Genomic DNA, 26,963 nt, shown 5'->3' with positions numbered 1-26,963 from the left:
GTGCTAAACTACCTACAAAAGATTAAACATAGCTCTTACTAGAAAGCAAAAATCCATGCGATGATTTGTGAAACACTCACACATTGCACACAACTTCCAAAGGTTCTACAATCCAGCAGACCAACAAAACAAAGTAACCTGAAGAGCAATATTTATTTGTCATGCTAGAGGTTGTGAAAGATACCTGTATATGGTAGTATGCCCTAGAAACGTTGTGTATTAAATCTCTACTTTCTTGCTTACCAGAAGAGGTAGCTCCCAGCGTGCTTACCTTGTCCATGAGGTGTACCTACAGATAGCCTTTTCCACTGTGGCAAACCCCAGCCAAACAGCTTTACAAAACTTCAGACTAAACGTCCCTTAGATTTTTGTTCTTTCCCCTTTTTGTTGGACTACGTGCAACACTGGAACCCACTACTTTCACTGAGAAACTACACAAGACTTTCCATGTAGAGTGGTGGCTCTTAAAATGTACCTTGCCCCCACCCCCACCAGCAGATTCCAAAACACAACTGGCCTTGGTTTTACTTATTAATTTCTTTGTGCATACCCAAAATGCCTCTAGGTATGCTGAGTACCTTGCTGGTATGTCACTCTGTCTGCCCACTTTTGTGGTTTATGGTTAATATGATGCATCATTAGTTTTAGCTGGGTACCCATCATTTTGTTACAGAATAGGGAAGCTCATTAAAAAACAATGTTGGGTTACCATACAGTGCCCTGAAAGGTTAGACTCACCGGCACATGTTGCATCAGGTAGAACTCAGTTCCGATGACTGATGCATCACCGCAATACAGTAGTGGCTGTGGCACAGGAAACCCAGCTGAGAACAAGGCCTCCTGTACCCGGAACTCTCTGTCCACCTTTGAAATACATCAGGCAGGCATTATTAATTGAACAATAAACCATCACACATAAATTGAGTGTCTAAAGAATGACCAATGAAGCCACATCAGATGTAGAACTTCTAACCCTTACAACCATACCCCTTCACTTGAGGGCCAAAGGATCTTCTGGTTTTACTTGTCTTTATAATTAGCAGTACACATGAATTAAATTAAACCAAATTCTTCCCCCAGGAACTGAGCTGCTGAGATCCTGAAAAACAGTAAGGCTATGACCACTGGAAACCGGGATGAAGAATAAAATTGCATTCTATTGCTGGTAAACCTTTACAATACATCACCACATTCTTTACAAAAAGTGACTGGTTATTGTAATGTCTCTTGCATCAGCTTTTAGGAATGTTAACCATGCAGAACTACTTCAAATCAGTGATATTTAAGGATTTCCTTAAACCCTTAAATGTGTAGACAGCTCACTTCAGGTTCAGCCAAACAAAAAAATCAACAGGGTTTAGGTTTCTTCTTCGACTGTTTTAGACCATATTGTGTGTGTAGGATTATTGTCTTGCAGTATTTCAGCTGAACTTCAGGTGACGAATATGTGGCTTAACATTCTTCTCCAGAATTAGCTGGTACTATACCAAATTCATGGTTCTTTCAATGACAGCCTGTCCAAGTCCTGAGTCCCTGTGTAAAGAGCATAGTTCTGGACCCTATGCAGACGGTATAATCCGGAAGCAAGTGGAAAAGGATGACAAGGATCAGGAGGGGTTGACAATGGGGAACTGGTGCTCGGGGGCCGTAGCCAGGGAGAACAAGTCCAAGTAGTCCAGGGGGAAAATCTGCAGCGAAGTCCAAAAGTCCAAACGGGGTGGTCCAGCTGAGACGTAACAAAACAGAGTTAAAAACCAGAATGGGCTCCGGTAAAAACGGGGATGACGAGGCCAGGCGCTCTGAACCCCGGACTCTACTGAGTCAGGACGCCTATAGGAAGCCTATGCCCTCAAGCCGCGGACGTAGGGCGACTTGATGGTAGGCGGACCTCCGGGCGTCGTTCCACGAGTAGTGAGAGCGCCTGGCTTATAAAAGGAGGGGCAGGATTGGAGGTAGGTGCATGAAATCATCAAAAAAGTGAAAGAGCCGGAGCGTCCTTAAGAGGAGGGATTACGATCGTGACACCCTGTGGATTAACCACACAAAATGTTTCTTCTTTTGGCCAGAATGTTCAACTTTCACTTGCTCTGTAGCAAATTTGAAAAGGGTGGCAATGTTCTTTTAAGAAAGCAATGGTTTCTGTTACTGTTCAGTATTTTCCAGATGTTTAAGGCAATAAAATTGATATTACGGACAGTGGAAGTGGCTTGCAGATCCTTAGATGTTACTCCGGGGTTATTTATCACTTTCTGTGTGTTCATCGGGTAATAAAACAAAGTGAACTGTTTGTATAGGAGGATATTAATTCATTTCTTTTTTGAAGGGTAATGAGCTCCAAATACATTTCTTAGAAAAATGAGCAAGCATAGAAAATAGACGTTGAGAATCTTTGTCAAGTCTGACTGTATAATCACTGTGTAGAAGATACAATTCTGCAGACATTTAGTAGTAAAATGTATACCCAAGATTTTTTTCGATGTCAGAATGTACATTATTCCAGTATTGTCTAATTTTATCACACTGCCAGAATAAATTAATAAAGGTACACATCTGAGAGTAGCACTTAAATCATCGATAAGATCTACCTGGGTATATCTTTCGTAAATGGACTGGAGATTGGAGATTGTTACTGAATATTAACACTGTATTAAATAAACAGGAAAAGTCTAAAATCCTCCTAAAATTGGTCCTTTCTGATCCAGTCTAGAAGTCATTTTTCTTTTCTGGAGGGAAATCAGGATTGAGAGTGATAGGAGATAATAGGGATGGAAACGTGGGTATATTAAAGTATGATCTAGCATCCCTTCAGGCCAGAAGAGTATTGTGTATTATAAATTTATCTGACAGACATCTCAGTAGACTAAGGTTGTTAATAAAGGGTAGAGATTGTAAGAGTAATGGATGACATACAAAGAGAATTGTGCTTGTTAATACACTAACTTTATGCTTTATCTGGGCAGACCAGTGATATAACCAAGCATTTGGAACCTCCCTTCTCCTTTGGTTTTAATAAGTCTGTATATGTTATCCTAGGTTTTTTTATTCCTAAAAAGTTAGACAAGGCAAGGAAGAAATTGAGCAAGAAAGAGACTTAAAAAGATAAATCAAATGGATGAGAATATTCATTCTAACCACATTTATCTTCCCAAAAAAGAAGCCAGAGAGAGGTCACCAGGTAGTTTGATTAATCAACTACTTCTTTAAACAATGTTTAGAAAATACTATTTCATGTTTTTTTTCTTTGCGGCAAAGCTTCTTCTTTAGTTTGTGATGGTAAAAGATATTCTGAAATAAATGTTCCTTGCGATGTCCTAATGATTTGTTTTGCTTCTCATGCCTTACAAACCCGACTTAATTAAAAACAGAAACAAAGGTCAGCATACGCTCCTGACAGATTGACCACAAGAACCAAATGGGGGAGTTCGGGAGTTTATCCATTTTTATCACGATACCACTGCGCATGTGCAGCATACACTGTAATAATACACTGACCAAACCTATTGTAATATTGCAAAGGAACAAGAAATAGGTTTATTCCACGCTGGAAAAAAAGAAGAAAGAAAACACAACGTTTCAGCCGTGGAGCCTTCTTCAGGTGTGTCTTTCGTCTTTTTTTGGAATAAACCTATTACTTGTTCCTCTGCAGCCTATGCAAGTTGACGCAGCTACCCACCTGAACTACTATTGACCAATAAACATTTCTTGAAGAAATTAAGAACATAAAATTATTTATGACTTTAATTTATCTCAAGTCATTACAAAAATTAGAGTGATGTCATCATGTTCAAATGTACATGTAAAGTAATATTCTTATTTGGTGTGATAATACATTCTATACTTTCTTTAAGGAATAATCTTCAGTAGCACATGCCGACATGTTAATTGGATTAGTTAGTTCTATAAAATCTTTGTACGTAATTTATATAAACACATTTGTTTTACACATTCTAAGAGCTTTAGGTTGCATAGAAGTAGTTTATGACCCACTATAATATATGTTAAAAAGGATAAAACACTTAAGGACAGTTTTAATAATGTCTTAGCTCCCTCATGTGGCAAATGTGTGACGTTTCCATCAGTCTCGGACTGTATCCCCAGGACTACTCTTAACCAGACTGTATATATTCAATATTCAGACATTATTATTACATTATTATTATTATTATTATTATTATTATTATTATTATTCCTTTGTTTGTTGGTTAAAGATCTTTTTATATATTGTTGCTGATCATTCTTTTGAATCATTGAAAAGAAATGAAAGAGAGAAATGCTGTTCAAATTGTTATGGATTTATTCAGTAATTTACTGCTAACTATAACTGTCAAAACAAACCTTAACAGGTCATCAATAACAGAACAAAAGCATGACTTAAATATTACATTTCAAATAAATACATTATTAAATGCATCTAACACTCCCTTAATAATTATTCTTTGATCAACCTCAGCTAAATTGCTTAAATTCCAGACATGGTAATTGTTTAATTCATATCCTAAACGCATGAAAATTAGCCATGAAAGATGTAAATAAGTGATTTAATTAATCTAAGTGATTAGAGCTCAGCTGGAATGAAATCCACAAGACACAGGGGATGCCAAAAACAGGAATGAAAATCTTAAAGGTCTTTATTAAAAACAATGAGATTGAATTGATTGTTATTTTTAAGTCTTCACTTTTAATTTTATCACAAGTACACAAAAGAAAATTGTGTCACTTCATTCAGCTTTCAAGACTGTGTCTAATGTAAAGAACTATTATAATACTACCAGACTCCAAACACTCCTAGAAAAGAAAATTAAAAGTAGCATAGCCATCACAATTCTTACTGTACTGTAAATGGATCTTGGTATTGAAGAAAGATGTGAAGACGGGGGTTTGAATTTAATCCTTTCTGTATGAGGTTTAGACTTCTAAGTCACAAGCTGGGGTTTATGGCAGGAAAGGGGGTTTACTGATAAGGATTGCAGATGCAAGCTAGGAACCCCCCTGGGTGTAATCTTAAACTGACCATTTGGCCAGGACATCGTAAACTGGCCAAATACCATGAATCCCCCTCTTTACCATCAGACCGAGTGACGTCAGAAACAGAGAAGAAGACACTATATAACCCAAAAGTTTGTACCAGTACGGGGAACAATACTTCGGTTTTGTTGTTTCTTGCGGGAAACAAGACTTCGGCTTTATTGTTCCTTGCATGCAATAAACTCATCTGTTTTACTTCATCTCGGGATCAAGAACCTTATTCGTTCTGTTACAACAGTATAAATATATTATATGATAATATATGATAACTGATACAGATATGGATATAAATCAAGATTTAGTTAAATCAACTTTTGTAATACTGTATCTATAATTGAGATACAATAAAATACAATCAATAAAGTGAAGTCCATAATGTAAAATGACAGAAACGGCAGAAACAGAGATAATTTATTATGCTTATTAAAATTTGTGGCAACATGGCTGCGAAAGTAAGCCAGTTCTACATGTTTTTTATTGGAAACAACTCAGGCAATGATGTGACTTACTTGCTTAGTAACACACTCTGCAAGTACTACATGAATTAACTTACAGATAAAGCATACAATTCTAACTGTAAATGGATACAGAAATGCTCCATCATCTATAATGTCTGAAATGTGTTATCATATAATATTTAAAACATTGAGAGTCTAAACAAATATAGTCTATAACTATATTCGCAAGAAAGCAATATCAGTGGACAGAGAGAGTAGTCTTATTGTCCACTGGTAATATATACTGTACATTAGAAAAGGACTTGGGAAGAGAACAATTAAACACCCTCAATACATTCTCTCTTGACCTGACCATCAAACCTGAAACTGATTAATAAAATATGAAAAATCATGATCAAAAATGATACCACAGCCTGTGCCACCTTCCATATCTCATGTACAGATGCAGAAGCAAAGACTGGAGTTACTGCAAAATGACATTTGTGAAATCGTGGAGACAGGATGTCAAGATGGAGTAGGAGACATCAAAATCTTTCTTAGAGAAACAGAAAACGGTGCTTAATTCATGACAATTCCACTAAAAAGCAATAAAATAGGCTTCAAAGGAAAACCGGTGCTCTCTTGACAGTTTGGAGTCTAGATTCGACATCAGGACATGTTCTCAACACTTGAATAAAACCAAAAAGGGTCATAATTCACATCTTGGGTATGGGACTAACCCAAATAGGTTCAAACACATAATATTAATCTACATAAAAATAATTTTAAAACACACAATTCTGAGACTACCAAATTAGATGCTTTGGATTCCTCTAGGCTATAAAAATATTTTCCTATCTAATTGGGAGAATACCAAGCTGTTAATTAGCCCAGAACCTTGCAATATTTGGTAAGCATGTAATTAGAAATTACAGGTATACCATCTTTTGAGGAAGCATTATAACTAAGACAAATTCACCTAGGGCTGGGGGGTTGTTTTCTATTAGACTACAGATGTACATACAGAAGATCATAATCTTAGACACTGAAAAGCAATCATAATCCTGGAGGACCACTGTGTTTGCAGGTTTTTACCCCATTTCAACTCTAAAGCCTAAAGCAGCTCCTTCTTCTAGATCATTCAGTTTTAGGGCTCTGAAGAGATCTAGAAAACCTGCAAACATAGGACCAACATGAACATAAATACATAACAAAGGTTACAAATGAGATTTTAGGCCATTTGGCCCATGTAATCCATTTAGTACTTAGTAGTTAAGTGATCCAAGGATCTCATCCAACAATGTCTTAAATGAAGCCAGGCCTGTATCACATGGCTGAGTACTGTAGCTTGTTTCACAGTCCCACAGCCCTTCGGATTAAGCAGTGCCTACTATTCTCCCTTAATTGTACATTCACCTAGTCCCCATGTGTTCTGTTTGGTTTGTGTTGAAGAAGCCCACTGGGTTGACTTTGTTAATGCCTTCTTCTAACCCCGAAATATAGAAATAGTGCTACAATTCCCCTTTATAGTGAAAAAACACTTAAGCAGCTTGTTTTACAAGAAGCCACCTGCATCATAACCTTCCTTCCCGTCTAGCAGTCTGAACAGCCTGATGTGCTTCTTCTGTGAATTGTCCTCCTCCTTACAAGACAGGCAGTGTGATTATTAACTACCTTTAACAATAAGATGTGACACTCTTTCCCATCTCTTTCTGCTGTTTTTTTGTTCTGGTAATAATCCACTATTTACAAGATGGCATCCATCTTCTTATCCAGATCCTGCATTGCAAACAGTCCCGATTTGACTAAAGACACTGCAGACAATGAGTCTTCTTTTGAGTACCAGTCATTTAAAGAGATAAAGGAGAGGAAATTGACCAATTTAGCAAAAAAAAAGGTAATGAGCTTTTTGCTACCAACCTTCTCAGTCCCCAAAACAAGTGATATTCCCATGTAAAAACATCTGGAAGTACACGCTTAAGATAAAATGTTTGATGAATATTTTTGTGATGCTTTAAGGTACATGTTTGATTGCTGTTTTAGAAATGCTGATTTTAAAAATGCAACTTAGCATCTTAGAAAAAAAACTAAAATAACTAGACATCACAACTAAACTTCTATCTGCACAGCCACAGTGACAGTGACACAGGTACAATTCCTCCTAAACCCCTCCATGAGACAGTAATAACATAGTCGCATGTGCTATGGACAGCATGGATCCAGTCACTCAGGGACCCCTCAAAACAGTTCAATATCCATGTGATCACCCTTAGCACAAAGACATACAAACAACTTGGGGCTGGAACGTTGTACACAATCCATAGAAAGGATTCTCTTTCAGGGTGCTTCCATACATTTATGAAAAGATCATCTTAACATTGTACTAACCATACAAAAATGTACTCAGACAGTTATTGTTCAAAAAAGCACCTTTATTTGTGATTATACTGGCAGGTCGTGGATCCAAATTTGAATGAAAACACTGTCCAGTCCGGTGTCATGTTAATTAATGCATAATCTTAAATAAGAAAAACTTTCCATAGTAGTACTTATACTACCTACAAAGATTAGTAAAATTTCAATGTCTCCATGCTCTAACCTGTAGGACATCTATAAGCACTACACATTCAGCACTGCATGAACACTCTCACAGATGTTTTCTCTTTTCTGCCCTTCCTAAATTTTCTGCTATTTGATTACAACTTCTACACTAGATACTCAAAAGCAAGTACATCACTCATATGAATTAAGTTGACACCAACTGGGATTGAGGTAACAATTGAATTCTCGAGCTGTAATGCAGAATGTTGAATACTCATCCAATCTCTGTGGATTCAGATTTCCAGCGGACACAAAAGGAACAGCGACAAGCTGTTGCTGCATCCAATTGGCATCCTCTGGCTCGGTGCCAGTCTGTCCTGGTGTGGTTGGAGGTGTGGGAGAAGGAGGGAGAGATTCCTGCTGCAGCGCGCTGGCAGTGCCTCTCTGAAGACCTGGCTAGTCAGTCCTGGCTGAGCTAGCAGAGTTTGTGCACATGGAAAGTGACTGCGGGTCCAAGCAAGTCGCACTCTTTAGACGAGAAGAAGACCGGTTCGTTCCCGATGTAGCGCTAGTCCTGAATACTAAGATTCAGCTGTTGACAGTTCCAACCATAGTTCACTTGTTGATCGGGCGAGTGTTCGCGGTGGGTTCACGAGACTTGCTGCTGGGCTACCTTGGTCGGATCCGTTGGTTATGCGCGGGTGACCTCCAGTCTCGACTCTTAGAACAAAGTAAAGTCCTGGCACACGGACACACTGGTCGCCACTTGATTGTCCGGGCCGAGTCCGAGAACGTCCCGGAGGGGCTCCCTCTGTGCCCTGAGCTGCCTCTTTTATCTGGAGGAACTACGTTGGTTGAAAGCTTTGCAGGCTTTTCGAGGCCCACTTGGGGTTACCCTGCTCTACCAGTTCCTGACTGGCTGATCAAGGTGGAGAATGAGTAACAATGCTCTCTGACCTTAGGGTTCTAAGATGAGACTCTCCCTTGGAATCTCCTAGACAGAAAGGCACCAGAGATTACCATTTATTAGGGTGGCTGGAGAATCTCTGCTCTGGCAGCTGTTCCTTATCAGAAAACTCTATCAAACAGAAAAACACCTTCAATCTGAACCACATGGAACGGCCTCTCTGTGTCCAGCACCACATAGATGAGGGTGAGAGACCGCGGGGGGTGACAGCAAACTTAATTCCTGTATTATTAATAAGCATTGCCACAACAACTGTGTTCCCAACGTAGTACAATATGGTTTACATGTTAATTAGTGTACTGCAACTTGAGAAAACAAAAATAAAGGAAGTGTGGTGAAATCGCAAAATGTGCATCTTTATGAAAAATATGTAAGTACTGTGCACATTTAGTGCAAGGGACAGTACTGACAGTTTGGTCAGTGAATGTTCACGTATTGTACCTTATGTGCCCCTGGCAGGAGTTGTCCTGGAGGTTTTTTCCTCAGAACGTAATTCTTATTCGTTGTCTCCAGAAGAAATGTAGGGTTGGACTGCCCTGATCTGTAAGACAGATTTACAGTAAGCCTATTGATTGCAAAGTGCACACTCATTGTCACCTCAATCGTCAACCCTACCAGAAAACTTGAATTCGTTTCCAGTTAGCAACAACGTATTTTAGAGACAGTTTTGTTAAAATAACTTGAGCGACAAGAGTTGCTAGTTCAGTGCAACTCCGAAAACATGATTTTTAAAAAAATATTCATATAAACTACAAATAAAAAATACAAATGAATAACAAGGAATTAAATTAGATGTCAATCTTTAAAACAAATTATAACTGGTACAATTTCAATTGATATAGAATGTTAAACTTACTTGTATTGCCTGACAGTAATAGTATTGTTAGTTGAAATCCCCTGTATATTGTCACATAAATACTTTTGCAAGGCCCCGACATTGAAACGGTGCTGTTCTCGGACAACAGTTATTTCTTCTTCCATGTTTAGCTTAAAAAGATAAAGTTGTTTTCTCCTAATTGGAAAGACAAACGATATATCGCATGTCCAAAGTCCAGAGTTCACGTACGTCCGCATATACAATTCGGGTAAACACGAATAACAAAACGGGGAGTTCCTTTTTAGTGTTATATAAAGTTACTTGCAAGATAACCTATGTAGACAAATGTACAATATATTTATACTTTACAATGAAAATGTATTTGTTGTTATTAAAACAAAGACTTCAGATAAGTAATTAAAATATAAATAGTGTAAACTATTTCAATTTTTACTGTAAATGAAAATCTAAGCAACATCAGGAGACAAATAACACTCAAATTGTTTTATAATATCTGATTGATTAAAAACATAAAAATAACGTTTTGAACACTTTTATTGTCGCCCTAAATGAAACTTCTACTTTATTTCACGTAAGGGTGGAGCATTTCTTGCGGAGGTTTGTTGCTGGTCGGACAGAAAAGGGAGACGGTTTCAGGTAGCCGGTTGTTATTTCTACAGTGCAGACGTGTCCAAATCAGGAGATTGATATATTGAGAAGCACAACTTGTTTGTGATATTTGGATTTGGGGATTAATTAATAAATATGTCTACGGTTGAAGAACTAAAGCTTCGCGTTAGGGAATTAGAAAACGAGTTGATTAAATGTAAACAGAGACGAAGTGCAGAGGGTGATGCTACCGGTAAAGAGCCACAAGCCAGAGCCAGGATTGAGAAGATGAGCGCAGAAGTAGTGGACTCAAATCCATACAGGTAAACAGTGCTCAGCATCGATGTTATAACATTGTATATTATCGCTCCTACCTCCCTAAGAATTAATTATCCTACATTATTGTAATAAATGTAGTTAGCAATAGTGCACATTATTAACAAAAATCACAAATCTCGTCCTTGTCTTTTACATAGCTTGTACATTTAATTTCTCCTCCTATTACAGAACCTTTCTTCTCGATCTTCTCTTCTTAAACTAAACTAACATTCACCACGAGGGGTGCGTAGTCTGTCCTTAATCCTGTGTGTTATAAATTGTGTGCAGAATAACAAACTAAACTCATCTGGATCTATGACCATATGGAGGAATTAACAGGCCGCTGGTCTCCAGTTGTGTTTTGGTTCAACTTAATGTACCAGAGTGGTGGATATTGGCATGTCGACTTGGTACCTGAAACCTACCTGGGAGTTTTTCAAGGGAAGATGCATGTGGCTATTGATATGGATTGTCTTTGATGTCAGCAACACTCTCGCTACTTTTGAATGATTGATGGAACTAGATTAAAGCCATGAGCCCCTGTCAACTTTTATTGTCTATCTAGATGTCTTGCTGATGTACACAAATTACCTTTAGCAAGGCCATCGTAAACCTGAAGCTTTTTGATGCAGCCTAAAGCCACCCTTGCTGACATTATTCCCACTGAGGCCCTGCTCTGATGATTGATAAGTGGAAAGTGGGCATCTGAGAGGATCTCCTACCCCTGAGGTGGTGAAGTGCCCAGTCGCACTGTGAAACTTTCTGGTCCTAAAAGAACTGATTTAATTTTGACACTTGAAGACACCAGCCATAGCAGCGCGATGCTGGCAGCTGTTGTGGCCCAGCCACTGAGGAAGGCGGCAGCATGAGCCATACAGGGGACATCTTGGAGCAAGTAGTTTGGAACTGCCAAGACTCTGTGTCATTACTTCTACTGGGGGAGTGCCACCTGAACACTCGAGACGTTTTCCCTACCCGTTACACCAGTCTAGCTCAAAAAGGCTCCACATGGCAATCCAGTGCACCACTCCCAACACCTCGTGTGCACAGAGACAGGGAGCTTAGTGACCATGGACTACTTCATCATGAGGCTCCACACAATAGGGGAAAAGCTTTGAATCATGGGGCTTCCCAAGACTGAGGAAGAGCAGCACTCTGCATTGTCAAAACTGACAGGCAGGTGGAAAGCTTAAACAGAAATCTGGCCACAACATTACCACTCTCACTGCAGTATATAAACCGGAGTGGGAATCTCAGCTGCCCTTCATGCTAATAGATAACCAGGCCAATGTGCAGAATGGCCTCATGATTGGCCGGGAGCTCCAGATCCCGGTGTTGTTGTTATTATTACACTTTGGGTGTCTGGGTTTGGGGCTCTCTTAACACAGACTGGTCAGACTCCTGAACCCTTTGCATAAGACGTTAGCCATTTAAAAGGGAACTAACTTGGTGGGAACTCAGGGTTGCTGCTCCTGATGGTGATAATTGGAATCCCTGTAATTTCCCTGGAAGTCCAGTGGTTTTCTGTTGCTTATGTGCTGGGAGTCAGGTTCTGTTTCTGTTCTTTCAAGTTGCTTTGTTCAGTATTAGTCCATTGTGATTTACTGTAGGTATTAACTGTTATAAGTCCCTAGTTTTCCAGTAGTTTGATACATTATTTTTTATTTTACTTTCATCTGTCTTGCAGTCGTCTCATGGCTTTAAAACGAATGGGCATTGTTGAAGATTATGAGGTAAGTTCAGCACTTAATCTATTACTTGTTGTTAAATCATAATTGTGCCAAAGTTGATCATTCATGATTGATTAAAATGTTTTTACAACTTACAGAAAATACGCACCTTTGCTGTTGCCGTGGTTGGAGTCGGCGGAGTTGGAAGTGTGACTGCAGAAATGCTCACAAGATGTGGCATTGGTAAGGTAATGCAGAATTTTGTTTTTCATTTTAGAAGTTCACTGACTGTACCCTATACGGTTCCTAGGAAAAGCCTGAGGGCCCAGCAATGCCTTGTTGAGATGATAGTCATTGCAAATGCAATAGAGTCAATAGAACGAGTCAATACAGAAAATATTTCATCAACTGAACATCCATAACCATTAATCCACGTCTATCCCTTCTATGAACACTTCAGTTTTGCACAATTCAGTATTCATATTATTTTTATAGAATTGATCATTAAGGTGCATAAAATGATCTTAGTGAGCAACAGTTAGGTTGTTTCTATGTGCAATAGTAGCGGTTCACATGATTTCAGAAAAGAAATTACCTGTATCTTTGATCCCTCAATCAGGTAGTGAAACTGAAGCTGAGAATTAACCATGAAGATAAAGAAGCTTTCAAAACAAATCAGGGATAAACCTGTATAAACCAGCATGGTTTTTTTTTCAGCACGGTGACATTAATCAATAAGAAGTGGAATACATTCAAACACTATGTAGATCAAGTTGTCTCCCAAACCTGAGCAGCTGGACAAGGACGAGTCCAGTTAGAAATTAAGCACCTAAGTGATACTACAAACATACGGTAAATAGTTTTGTGGTCTAACAAGACAAAATATGAACATGAAGAAGGTTCCACGGCCGAAACGTTGTGTTTTCTTTCTTCTCTTTTCAGCATGGAATAAGCCTATTACTTGTTCCTTTGCAAAATATGAACATGTTGGACAAAATGCAAAGTGTTAAATGTGATGCAAACCCAACATAAAGTATCACTCAGTTAACACCATCCCTACTGTCAAGAATGGTGGTGGCAGTATTATGTTATAGTTCTGCTTCTCATCAGCAGGTACTGGGAAGGTAGATTGGAGCAAAGTACTGGAAAATATTAAAGAACCTGATTCAGACCAAAAACAGGGACAAGAATTCTGTTTTCTGTAGGACACTGGCCCAATACACAATTCCAAAGCAACTCTAGAGTGGCTTCGGAATAAGAAAGTGAATGTCCTTGAGTGGCCCAGTCAAAGTCATAACTTGAATTCTATTGACACAGGAAAGATGTTCCATAAATGGATCCTAAGAAACCAGAGAGAGCATGAACCAATTTGCCAAGAAGAGTGGGCAAAGGTGGTACTTACTTAAAAAGACTTGTGACTAATTTCACCAATTATTGAGCTTACAAGTTTGTCTGAGAACTTTTGCCATTGCCATTTTTCATTTTTTTCTTTAGTTTTTGATGACCATTACTCTAACCTACCCTTAGGAGTCTTCGGTTTGAACATACACATTTTGAATGAAATATTAAGTTTAAAACATGTTCGCATAATGTTCGTGGGCTAGAGAACGTAGTGTCCTGTTAGCACAGATTTCTGAGTTCTGTGGTAGTGGTGCATTAGTCTGTGAGTCACCTATTTTCTTGTTTTCCATTGCAGCTGCTGCTCTTTGACTATGACAAAGTAGAACTGGCAAACATGAACAGGCTTTTCTTCCAGCCCCATCAAGCTGGGCTGAGCAAAGTGGAAGCAGCAGAACACACGCTGAGGTAAAGAGTCTGTTTTTTCGCAATGTAGGGCAGGGAAGGGGGCTGGAGAAAAGTATGGATATTTGTCATGTTATAGTCCGAGCACCTCAGGCCTGAGCTCTTCCAGCTCCTGTTTTTCTAATTTACAGATCAAGTCCCTTATTGTTAACTAGTTGTCCTTGATCAACTGGGTTACAGTACCAGCAATTCCAGTTTGTTTAACATCTATATTTTGCCATACAAATATAATTATTTTTTAGCACACAATTTAATAGGTGGTGTAAGATTTGTGGTGCATACTGTCCATTTCAGTAGTGTCTGATTCCATAGGTAAAGTTTAAAAGCATTATGTGCGTATAGTAGTGAAAGGGAGAGTAGGTGAATTTTGTAACTTAGACAAGTTTGCCTTTGTTTTAATCAGCATATTTTTCAGTACATTGTCATCTCAGTAGTCATTTATATAGTTGAGTAGTGATCTCAACTATATAAAAACCATTATGAAAAGGGGGGCAACATTCTGCATTTTATCTGGTTCAAAAATCTGGAAATTTGCAACAACCAAGTATTTTCCTCTATTTGTCTTTCTCAAGTTTCTGCAGTTATGTACTTAATAGCCAGAATTAGGGCTAGGCAATATGGCCAAAAACATATTTTCATATAAAAGTTTTTTATATCAGTCGATATCGATAATTATCACAATAAATGTCAAATCATTATTTCTTTCAAGTTTAAAGGCAGATTTTTTTCTCCTGGGTGAAAGTTGAAGAAACCAGACAGTTAATTGGTAAATTAAACAACTCTTTGAGCTGGTCATTGGCAGCACTACATTTGCTTCAGTGTCGCTCATTTCTCCACTCTAACTACAATCCTATCAGCCACCACCGTGTGGGTAAACATCACTTTGTTAGCTGCCCGGTGCACACATGCACGCGCCCTCGTGCAGTATTTTGTGCGCATGCGCATATCATGCGCAAAGCATAAACATACATCGAACATTTATCGAACATTTGTTAAAATTATATCGGGGAAAATTATATTGCGATAATTATTGTTATCGAATTATCACCCAGCACTAGCCAGAATATACTAAATAAAGCTACTTCCCATAGAGGCATATATTAAAGCGTTTTAACTAAGCGCTTATGTTGTTTCTAACCTGCCTCTAATGATAACAAAGAAATAAAAGTACCAACAGGGTTTTTAACTTCCATTGAAGATCTGAGTTTAGTACTATCAACAACACTGAAGTCACCAAATTTACTAGGCTCTTTAAACATAACATCAGTCATGTCACAGTTTAGCTTAAGAAAGGTCTGGTGAATCCATATCTTAAGGATGCATACACCCATAAACTGCAGAAACTCTAACATCACTCTGTAAGGTGTAATGCTCACTGAAATCCATGTTGAATGATGGGAATGAACTGAGCACCAGGCAAAATCTAAATACAAAAAAGCTAAGATCCCACCACAGTACCTTTAGGAAACAGCCCGAGTACGAGAGACAACATCAAATTTAAAAAAATAAATGAAAGATTTGGGCATAGATAGACAAACAGGAGCCATATAAGTGTAGTGTAGAACCAGAGATCTGTAGACAATGTTTTGTACGGTCCAGGTTGATGCCTTGATAAATGTATCAAAAACTGAACCTAAATTTAGAAGGAAATTAATATTATAGAGATTATTAAGCAGGAATCTGATGTCATAAAAAAATCTTTAATGGTTTTAACAAGAGCTTTTACAGTAATATGTCACTGTCTAATCCCTAAATGAGAAGGGTAAGAGAGCTTATTTAAAGTGGAAAATGAGATTGTAATTCAGCTGCCTCTGAGTACTTGGAAAAGACAAATTAGAAGCAAAACGGTAGTTTTTAAGTACTTCGGGGTCCATATCAGATATACTTTTTGTTACAGGTGTGATATTACACTTCAGGCATTTGGGAACAATATCCAATGTCATTGATGTATTGATGACAGTCTTAACAAACAGGCATTGAACAGAGAAGTTACATTTGAGTAGGGGCTTATCAATTCAGTACAAGGCACGGGTAGTAGGTCTGAATATCAGCATATCAGAAATCCTGATATGTTTACAGTTTATTCATTCTATTTACTGGTGATCTTTATCTAGAAGAATGACTGTAGGACCTAATTTTGTTTTCATTGATATAACTTAAAGCAGCTGCAAATTCATCTCCTGTGTTATGTAAGTCAAAAATGGTAACGCTGATTTGATTATCTGACTTTACAATGCAAAAATTAGTTACACTGTCATAAATCTGTTAACAGAAACATCAATCCAGATGTGAAGTTTGAGATTCATAACTACAACATCACCACAGTGGACAATTTTGCACATTTCATGGCGCGAATAAGGTGGGTTCCCTGATGTTACTGAAATGAGGATTTGCTTTATGTTGTACAAGACGTTAATTCAATGTCTTTTTCAGTAATGAATCATGCATCACATTCTTACATTCCTTCTGAATTGTTTAGCCACAGACATATGGAGGAGTGCTGGATAAATGTTTCATAAAAAAAAATACAAATGCAGTTATATCCTAAACATCATAAGAAGCTTATCAATCCAAATTCTGACATTTAAAAAAAAAGTCCTTCTTTGACTCTAACGACAGAACAGATGTTAAATGCTGTGTACAGTGTTACACATGGTCCACCATTTTTGATTTCTAGAAAAGACATTCAAGTGGTGTTTTCCTATTTGCAAATGCATATGAAATCTGAAGCCTTGGTTTTCAAATCCTGAAATTTTGGAAATTGAACCCAATGTACCTAAAGTGAGTCATTTTGCCTGTTGGGATTGTTCATAACCTTAACAACAATTTCTATTGCAATACATTAAAGAAACTGTTTGTTTTTTTACATCTTTAACATTTTTTTATATGTTCTTGGTCTTGTTTCTTTGGAGACTGCATTTAATGAAAGATTTACATTTTTTCTAATTAACCGACTATATATGGCAACATTGATATATTGGTATCATGAAAATATAAACATAAAATAGCAGGCAGTTGGACATGGCTAACTTGAAAGTCTTAAGAAGGAATATGTATAATACTCATGTTAAAGTGAGTACACAAAATTGTGATTATCAACATATTAAAATCTTTAAAATACAAGTAAAAGATTGTATACAAATATTATCTACATTAAATCTCAACATACATACAACATTAATGTCTTTGTATCGGAGCATACATGTAAATAAGCATTTCGTTGCACTTGTGCCTATAACAAAAAAACTGAACTGAACAATGTCTCTAATATTTCTTACATTTCAAAAAGGTGTTCATGCAGTTTCCTTTCTTTAGAGATGTTGTTAAACTCTTGACTTCTGTCCTCACTGAGCTGTAGACTTTCTGTTATGTAACCACAAGGAAATGTAAAGTACCGTACTGTATATATACTAGTTTTGGTAATGGCTTGTCAATAGTAATGATTGCAATTGTTGCAGTAAAGGGGGAATGGAAGAAGGGAAACCTGTAGACCTTCTCCTGAGTTGTGTGGACAACTTCGAAGCTCGTATGGCAATCAACACAGTGAGTATTCCTGCTTCACGGGATTTACCATTATGAATTAATGTGAAATATGTTTGGAATGCAACATTTGTGCACAAAAGGAAATCATCAGAAGTATAGCAACTTTCATTCTTGAGCAATATAGGCATTTAAATAGTGCAGAATACAGTACATACTCAATGAATGAGATACAGAATGAAATATGATGCATTCAAGTGGGATGCAGCTGGAGAAATATCTTGTAATCTGCATGTTTTTATTTCCTATAATTCAGTCTATTTTATTTTATTTTGACACATATAAAAGAAGGACAATAAGAACATACACCCTAGGATCATAGCTCACAGAGGTGTTGTCGAGTAAAAAAAAGTGTTTGTCAATAAGTCATTTTGGAGTAGAGAAAGCAAGAGTCAGACATTTTGGGACATCCTACCTGACAGAAGAACGCCAATGGAAAAGTTGCTGCCAGTTTGTTTGCAGTTTGATTTGTTGAAACTTAAACTCACAAGTGTAAATTGGTGAAGATAACACCCGCTGAAGCTCATTAGGCGAGAGCCTGGCCAGTACCTGGATGAGAGACCTCCTGGGAAAGCTAAACAAGGAAATCTAACAGCAGAGCAGGTCTATCTAGATCAACAATATGTGATGGATCCTTCAGGCATAGTAGATACAGTACATTGCTTTTATGGATCATGAGTGCAATTTACTCAAGAGCCTATAAAAAACGGAAGCAATCTCTATCTAATGGGAGTCTTGTAAGTTTCCTCCTATTAAAAGTTCAGCTTGGAAGCCTAATGGAAAGTAAGTTAAGTGGACTGAAGTATGAGAGTAGAATACATTTCATTACACAGAGAGTCATGATTTTATGAACAGACCACAAACTTTTTCAGTATAAGTCCTTTATGAAATTACTTCTTATGGTACTTGGACCAGTGAGCTACTTGTATTTAGAAGAAATACAAGTAAAAATACTTAATAAGTAAAAAAAAATACAAGTAAAATAATAAATAAGTGGTTACTTGCAGTGTCTGCATAGCGTTAGTAAAATTGGAATATTTTTCGATACTCCCCTACACTTTAAATAATCAGCTATATTGGACTATGTGCTCATAGAATTAAACTACTGTATTGCGGCTGTTTTGAAGTAATAGAACAGCTGCAAACCACCACATTTTATTCACATCTCCTCTGCCCATTCCTGAGGGGATTTATTTTTAAAGAGAAGGAACTGTTTCTTCAGCAGACGACAATGCCGTTTTTGTGAAAATGGGCCATTAATGTTTGTGTGCTTTGCAGGCATGTAATGAGCTTGGCCAAGTCTGGATGGAGTCTGGAGTCAGTGAGAATGCCGTGTCGGGACACATCCAGCTCATGATTCCTGGGGAAACAGCTTGCTTTGCCGTATGTAATTAAAAACGTTTTGAAGCAAAAATTTATAAAATAACAATTATTTTGTTAAAGGTTGAAAGAAATATAAGCTTTATGACATTAGTACAGTTAAAAAGACATATAGCACAAGAAATGAAAGGACAAATGTCCCGTAAAGTAATTCAATATACTGTATGAAAGGGGCGTTATGATGGAAAATGTAGATATAATTGAATAAAATATAAATTCCTACAAAGGAGTGTCTTTTCAGTCTTGCTTACACTTGTACTTTGTTTTCCCTGGCGCTGTGTATTGCGCTAAATCTTTTAATTTTCACATGCGGTAATTACACAGACCCCATTGTACTTGTAATTCTTGTAAAAAACATATCTTAAGCTCCGTTTATAAACTAGAAATCAATGAATGTGCAGTTACTGACATAAAGTGCTGTGTATGAGGGTCACTCCATTTGAATGAAAAGGCTTACAGTTTAAAGAAACTTAGAAGGCTCTAGAGTATGTTTTGCGTGAGCGAGTATTTTCATGCCGATGGATTGACTTTGTTCCAGTGTGCTCCCCCTTTGGTGGTGGCTGCCAACATAGATGAGAAGACTCTGAAGAGAGATGGAGTGTGTGCCGCCAGTCTCCCCACCACCATGGGCGTAGTGGCTGGACTCCTTGTGCAGAACACACTGAAGTGAGCAGCAGGCTTCATTTCTCTTCTCTTCCCCCCTTGGACCCAGCGTAGTGCTGCGAACAGAATTCTTATATTTTTCTATCTCAATGTTTTCATTCCTTTTTGCAACTGACAAGCAATATCTTTTAAAACTACGGGGAAAAAAGAAAGAAATGGAAGAATACGCTTGCTTGAACAAGTTCAGTGTTTTATTACAAAGAGGATGTCGCTGATTCAATGTCAAGAGCCCTTCATCAGAGACCTCCTAATGAAGGATTCTTGACTGAAATAGAAGCAGCATTACCACAAGTAAATATTCAGCTCTTATCGGAAGTGTATTGGGTTTATTCATTTTTTTTCTACGGTTTTCTGAAGTACAAAACATAAAAAAATTAAGCCGGGTATATAAAATGCGTTTAGAATTTTTGCTGCCTGTTTATTAAGTGTATTATGATGCAGATATTCAGTACCATCTGCTTCCTGGATGCTACGTTAGTTTACTTTTTATACCATTATGCTATAGAAGTAGATTTGATTGAAGAATGGTAGTTGATTTGGCTTAGATATTATTTTGTGCACCCTTGTGCTTTTATAACTATATATCTTTGTATTGTATTTCTCAGGTATCTCTTGGGCTTTGGGACAGTCAGTTACTACTTGGGCTATAATGCCATGCAGGATTTCTTTCCCACAATGGCTATGAAGGCGAACCCCCAATGTAGTGACAGTCACTGCAGAAATCAGCAAGTGGAATACAGTGTAAGTTTTTTTTAATCCACAATTTAAAAATACACTATTTTGTAGCAGTTTATCTACACAATAAAGCAACATGAAATGTTATATGGTTCCTTTAATGGAAGTGATAAATAAATCTGTCCAGCTATTTGCTAGATGGATTTTGATTCCGTGAAATAGATTGGCAGAGACATTACACACAGATGTCCTGATACAGAAAGCTAGTGTGGATATATTTTTTCTTAATTTTCACTGCCTGGACAATATAAATATAAATGTACATTATCGATGATGATCCTCTAAAAAGTGGCATAATAGGTCTGAAGATGCAATCATTGTGAAGCTCTGCATTGAGAAGTCAACAGCCATATGCATTTAAATATTTAGTTGGCAGTGAGGGCTGATTACATCATTTCTGCTGCCAAAAACAATATGGTTCCTTTTTTAATTAATAGTCATTTCAGTTCTAACCTCTTGGGTCAATGAAACAAACTAATAGTGTTGATCCTTTTTTATTTTCAAGGAGTAGAAGTATTGGGACAATTGGTTAATTTGTTTTGGTCTTACTGGCATTTAGGCACATAGTGGTAATTAGGCACTCGGAAGAAGAGCTGTGAACATTCTATCATCCAACCTTTATGGACGATAGTGCTTGAAATCCACACTCCAAAGTCAAAATAAAAAACCTAAGACTTTTGCATTAAAGCAGGCAATGTTAAAGCTAAAAGAAAAGACTGATTCCGAACCATAGCAAAGAAATTTGTCATATAACTGTTTTAAAAATATGAAAATGATGAATGCCATGTTGCCCTGACAGATGTAATGAAATGCAGCAAAAATTGAGACATTATGGTGAACTTAATGCTGACTATTGCACTGCTGAAGCATTGAAGTCCTTGAGCCAACATTTTGTTTCCTCTACAAGCCAGTGCAGAAGTGTAAATCTTTCAGCAGAGCAATGAGGACCTCTCAGTATGTTAGGATTACAGTGGTACAACTAAAGTGGAGGCCGGTCAGGGCAGTTGTTGCTTCTGACTTGGGTCATCCTTTTTGATCTGGCTGCAGCTACACAATCTAGTTTGCTGATTACAGCTCACCTCGTCTCACAGCCTGTAACACTACATGTAAAATTCACGAATCCCTGAAGAAACTTCTTGTTTGTTTGTTTGTTTGTTTGTTTGTTTGTTTGTTTGTTTGTTTGTTTGTTTGTTTGTTTGTTTGTTTGTTTGTTTGTTTGTTTGTTTGTTTGTGTCACAGGCTGTTGTTGCTCGAGAAAAAGTAACAGGATAATTTTTGAATGCGTTTTTGATGCAGTGAACATAAAAGAATAATAATTCCACTTCTCTTTTCCACACCTACAACCGCTACTGACGTTTAAGTTGAGGGATTTCCCATAATAACGTCATGCCTTGTGTTCCTGCAGAAGAAAGAGGCAGAAAGACCCAAACAGGAAGTGGTGGTGGAAGAGGAGCAGGTGGTTCATGAGGACAATGAGTGGGGTAAGGAAATGGCCTCTGACCAATTTCATGTTGTGTTCATATTAGACCAGGACTGTGGAGATAGTGTTATTTGCTCAGTCAGTGCTTCGTTTTCTTAATTAGACAATGCATCATTATTTTCTAGAATACAAAAAGTATATAATCGCAATATTATTTGTAAGTATAATCACCAAATTACCACATTTCTCTACTTCTCTACCTGAACTTAAAATGCCATATACTTGTAATGGCTTCGTCTGTCAACTCACTTCCTCAAAAATTATGACTTCATTATCAAACATGTTTGCACACAAACTGCATTCAAGTATCAAAGCTTATAAAAACAACATAGTGTTGTCTCACTCTTTTCTGTGTTCAGATACTTGAAATTGTTGCAAGAGGAGGAATACCTCTCTACTTGCAACAAATCCAGCAGAATTCTGAGTTCCTTGCACAGTGAATTTTCTTGTTGATGACCTGGATTCGAGAGATAGATATGCCACTGGAACTTGTTTTGCCTGCTATAATTTGATTTTGAGAATGCCCCATAGAAATTACAGTTTGGGGCAAAGTTGAATGATGGAAATCCCAAATATTCACATGATTGCACAAACAAGTCTGTGTTTTGTTTGGCTCTGCCCATGAATTTGAATGGACATATTCACAGCTTAATTACCAAACATCCTGACACATTCTCAGTTAGCTGATCAGCTCTGCACTGTGTCATAGACACACGGTTTATACATAGGAAAAATACTCTTTTTATATAAGCCTGACAAAAACAAGACCTTAAAGGGCAAAGAGGGAACCCATCATCCTATTAAAATGATCCTGCTCTGGACTAAAACTCTAAGAGGATGCTAACAAATGAAGTAGAACCGATTTCCATATTCCAAATGTGACAAATTAAACTCCCCGCCTCTGCCAGGAGTCAAGCTGGAACCTTTGCTGACACCAAGCATAATAATGTAACAACAATGTTATAATGTTTCTTTATTAGCCCTATACAATTGCTTGCATTAGGAATTTGTCTTTTCGCATACCCCAGCTTTTCTCCAAGGAGACACAGACACACGGACAGGGAGAGAAGCTTGGGGTCAGAGCGCAGGGTCTGCCATTGTACGGCGCCCCTGGAACAGTTGGGGTTAAGGGCCTTGCTCAGGGGCCCAACAGAGTAGGATTCCTCTGCCGACCGCGGGATTTGAACCGGCAACCTTCCAGTCACAGACGCAGATTCTTAGCCACAGAGCCACTCAGTTAGCTCCACCCAGTAAACAGGTGTGATAGGAGATATTGAGATTGTGTATGCCATAACACAGGGAATTATACTTTCCATAGATACGAGACAGCATGGTGGCACAGTGGCTAGCACTGCTGCCTCATGGTGCTTGGGCCCTGGGATCAATCACTGTGGTGCTGTCTGCATGGAGATTGTATGTTCTTCCTGTGCTCTTGTGGGTTTCCTCCCGGTGCTGTGTGGATGAATAATAGAGTAAGCCCATTTATGAAGAGTAAAGATTTATTCCAGTTAATAGGTCACCTGGATCTGATCTCCAGTCTGCTAAAGAGGAAAACACACTTGTAGTCCTATCATTTCTCCTACCACAAATGATGATGATTCCCTTCTTCTCTTTCTTCCTTTTTCTTTCCTTTCTTGTTAATGTATTTACCCTGATCTGCTCTACATCTCTTCATTAAGATAGCCTTCATGAAGAACTGCTAATAAGTTGGTCTGGATATTTATGTTGGACATGTACTAACATGTTCAAGTAGGTAGCTGCATCAGCGTGTGTAGGCTGCAAAGGCTCCACAGCCGAAACGTTGTGTTTCTTTTCTTCTCATTTTAGCATGGAATAAACCTTTACTTGTACCTTTGCATGTACTAACATGGCTGACAATCATTTTGCAGAGGCTGAGCTTATTGCTTAATACACTTAATACCACACTTTTGATCATTTGGATTTTCAGCCATATTTACTGAATCAAAGGCATGGGACAGCTGTATAGTCCAATACCCATTATACTGAGCCTAAATAGTAAGGTGATTCTGCTGGGAAGTACAACCATGCAACAGTAGAAATTTGCATTATATTCAACAGGCATAGAGCTGGTTTCAGAGGTCACAGAAGAGGAGTTGCAGGCTGCCTCCGGTCCCGTACCAGACTTGCCCGAAGGCATCCATGTGGCTTACTCTATTCCAGAAAAGGTAGGCCTACAGTAGATTTTCTAAACCTTTACCATGCCCGTACAAGTAACAGTAATAACTTAGCTTTGTGAAGTCTGGAAGTGAGGAATGGAGACACTGTGAGATAATGTAAAATTAACTTACATATTTAGCATTATGTATGAATCAAACATTTTATTTTAGAAATTTATTTTTTCTTATATATTGATATCCTGTTTACAAATTAAAATTACAAAGACAATTTAAAATGTTTTAATTCTTTAGGATGTACTGTGTTTCATCTAATGACCATTTATTGCATAAACCTTTAAAAAGCTTGCCTTATCTTGACATCACCTTTGAACATTGTGCTCTACAATACAGAGAATTTTAAAAAAATACGATTAAGTGTTCCTTCCTGTAATTGTGCCATTAGCAATGTTGGAGTAAAAAACATTTTAAAGACCTACTTTGTACATATTTGTTATGAGCCATGAACATTGTACGCGTTGTCTGTAAGTTTTAAAACGTTAACTTTTGTACAAGCAAGCTTAGGTAGGAAGTGCTCACCATGGCAACTGCTAACTACACGCAAGTTAAGAGGAAGTCAGCTATTACTTTGTAGAAGAAATTGTAGAAACCGAATGAAACTGAATGATAAGAAACAAGGTGCATAGAGTTACTTGAAAGCAAAATGTTCACAAGTTTTAATATGCGTACATATAAGCACCTGCGTACATGAATAATTTTATTACATTTATCTTTTTCATATTTTAATGAAACAAACAAGCAATGTGAAAGAAATTATAATGAGATTAAGAATACTAGACAGAGTGAGGGTGAAGGGAGGTCATGAGACAGCAGGAGGGATTGATAACTGAGTAGCTGGAAAAAAACTCCTTATTTGGAGGACACTAGTCACCCCAAAACTAACCTAAACTGGTTTTGAAGTGGCAAAACGGATGAATCAAAGATAAAGTAAGACTCTGGCCCCAACCTCTGTCTAGTACCTTAAGAGAATTAAAGCAGACCAGGTAGAGGAAAAGAGGTGAGTTGCAGAGTGTACTAACTCCTGTGTATGTAAAATAATACACCTTCGTTGTTACAGCAGTCAGCTCCCGAGTGTTTTTATTTATTTTATTTTCTGACCCATGGAGGGAAGAAAGAAAATCTTACCAAAAGTAACAACTAAACACGGAGGGTAGGGGAAAAGAAGATATAAAAGAAAAAGACAGAAAAAAAGTGATTCTGTAGAGATGGAAATCTGATTTTGAATCATTAATGTAACCATTACTTGTTCCTTTGTGCTTTATACAGTTCCCCCCTCAAACATCTTCAGGTCATAAAATGCCCCTCTAAGTACAAAATACCTTAAGTATATGGTTTTCTACTTTTTGCAACATCCTTAAACTCTACTTTTTACAATGTTAAAAACTGGGAACTTCCACTATCTTAGATGCAACTGGTGAAAGGTGTATTTTTAATAAGTTTGGTTACTGTTTTACAGGTTGAAACTGCAACATCAGAAGGAGAAACTGTACCAGAGACGGATCAAAGCTTGGAAGAACTCATGGCCCAGATGAGAAAAATGTAGCCTTCATCTTCTAATTCAGCACAATAATAATTTAAGAAATAATATATCAGAAAAGTTCCTTTAAAAGGAAGTCTTTGTTTTAAAAGTTTCTACGTTTAAACATGGTATAGACAAGTGGGACACACCTAGTTATTGGTCCAAACCTTTTGGAAATTTACTTTGAAGACAAAATTGACACTTGCCTGACATTGCAGAAGGAATGCATTATGAGATGCAAACTGAGGTACCTTGCGCTATTGTGTAGAGAATATATATTGACTTGCTTGTTAGCATTTACTGTATAGAAACAAATAGTTGTATCTGCTGTTAAAAAGCACTGTCTGAAATCATACTGTTCTGTCTTAATAGACTTCATGTTAAAAGTGCTTGAATACTAAAAGTTATGATACGCATACAAGGTTTCAATAAAACTTAGATTATCTCATTTCCAAAACTATTTTTTATAATTGATGCATTTTCTCCCTTATTTTGCTATCTTTTCTCCAGTGCTAGCAATGAGTTACATATTTTGATGTTGGGGTAATCGTCCATCTTTAATAAAATGTCATTAAAACAGGACAAGTTACCTTTCATGAAAAAAAATGCCATCTGTGAATATGCTAGTCACATCAAACAGGACATGTACTTCTTTTGAAATTGTAAAAAAAAAATCAAACTGATCATATTTCCCCATCAGAAAATTTTACATAGGACTTATAATTGAAAATCAGATCATGTGATACAGCTTACATTTTCTTACCTCATTTGATTTTGAAATTTAGCTTAAAGCCAACTGAGTCACAATATGACTTTTTTGCCAGATTACAAAAGGAATGACAATGAATTAACCTTTAAAACACCACCAAATATTGCATTTTATATCTGTATGTTTATGAAGCTGTTCTGAACAACCTTCTACATTTATAAACAATTAATTTTAATCAGTAAAATAGCTTTTATATTGACACAGTAGCTACGATCTGAGGTTTTATGGTGTGTACTCTAATATAGACACAGACTAGACAAAAGTAACCCTACAGTCAAGTTGGGAAAGAACTGCACTGTATTCTGGAGGTTAACAGTGGTGCCACAATAGTAATGACATTAACAGTTTGTAATTTTACTCTTTCCTTTATGTGTTAATAATAATGCATTTATAAGGTATTCTCTATTGTAATGTCAATAATAGCAATTCTGGTCTGTGGGATTTCTGTTGATTTCTATATGGTAGAGCCTCAGAAACATCAATAGGTTGTAAGGA

At 37.4% G+C, this 26,963-nt stretch overlaps 2 protein-coding genes across 2 annotated transcripts in view; one reads left to right on the top strand and one right to left on the bottom strand.

The window, feature by feature from the left end:
• The window catches only part of nphp3 (nephronophthisis 3), a 150,417-nt gene that overhangs the window by 77,638 nt on the left and 45,816 nt on the right, over positions 1–26,963 (bottom strand). The window contains exons 29-31 of the mRNA XM_069191044.1: positions 17,364–17,371; positions 9,412–9,511; positions 739–864 (exon numbers count right to left, since the gene is read on the bottom strand). Coding sequence (XP_069047145.1) covers positions 739–864; positions 9,412–9,511; positions 17,364–17,371 — 234 coding nt within the window. The remainder of the gene's footprint in view (positions 1–738; positions 865–9,411; positions 9,512–17,363; positions 17,372–26,963) is intronic.
• On the top strand, positions 10,418–26,147 carry uba5 (ubiquitin-like modifier activating enzyme 5). The gene is made up of 12 exons (XM_069191042.1): positions 10,418–10,719; positions 12,402–12,447; positions 12,543–12,632; positions 14,081–14,190; positions 16,460–16,546; positions 17,646–17,730; positions 19,006–19,110; positions 19,646–19,773; positions 20,376–20,511; positions 21,911–21,986; positions 24,065–24,171; positions 25,637–26,147. Exons 1-12 carry the CDS (start codon positions 10,553–10,555, stop codon positions 25,721–25,723), a joined length of 1,224 nt encoding a protein of 407 aa, XP_069047143.1. The 5' UTR covers positions 10,418–10,552; the 3' UTR covers positions 25,724–26,147.

This window comes from Lepisosteus oculatus, chromosome 6 (assembly GCF_040954835.1).
Source record: "Lepisosteus oculatus isolate fLepOcu1 chromosome 6, fLepOcu1.hap2, whole genome shotgun sequence".
NCBI classification, from domain to species: Eukaryota; Metazoa; Chordata; class Actinopteri; order Semionotiformes; family Lepisosteidae; genus Lepisosteus; species Lepisosteus oculatus.
The sequence above is the reverse complement of the archived record's forward strand: the minus strand, read 5'-3'. Positions and strand labels throughout refer to the sequence as shown.

What these genes read in the sequence shown, in the direction of transcription:
- uba5 (XM_069191042.1), top strand. Translation starts at nt 10,553, where the DNA reads ATGTCTACGGTTGAAGAACTAAAGCTTCGCGTTAGGGAATTAGAAAAC. An exon ending in CTTGTGCAGAACACACTGAA is followed by an intron (nt 19,774 to 20,375) that starts GTGAGCAGCAGG and finishes TGTATTTCTCAG; the next exon opens with GTATCTCTTGGGCTTTGGGA. An exon ending in ATCAGCAAGTGGAATACAGT is followed by an intron (nt 20,512 to 21,910) that starts GTAAGTTTTTTT and finishes GTGTTCCTGCAG; the next exon opens with AAGAAAGAGGCAGAAAGACC.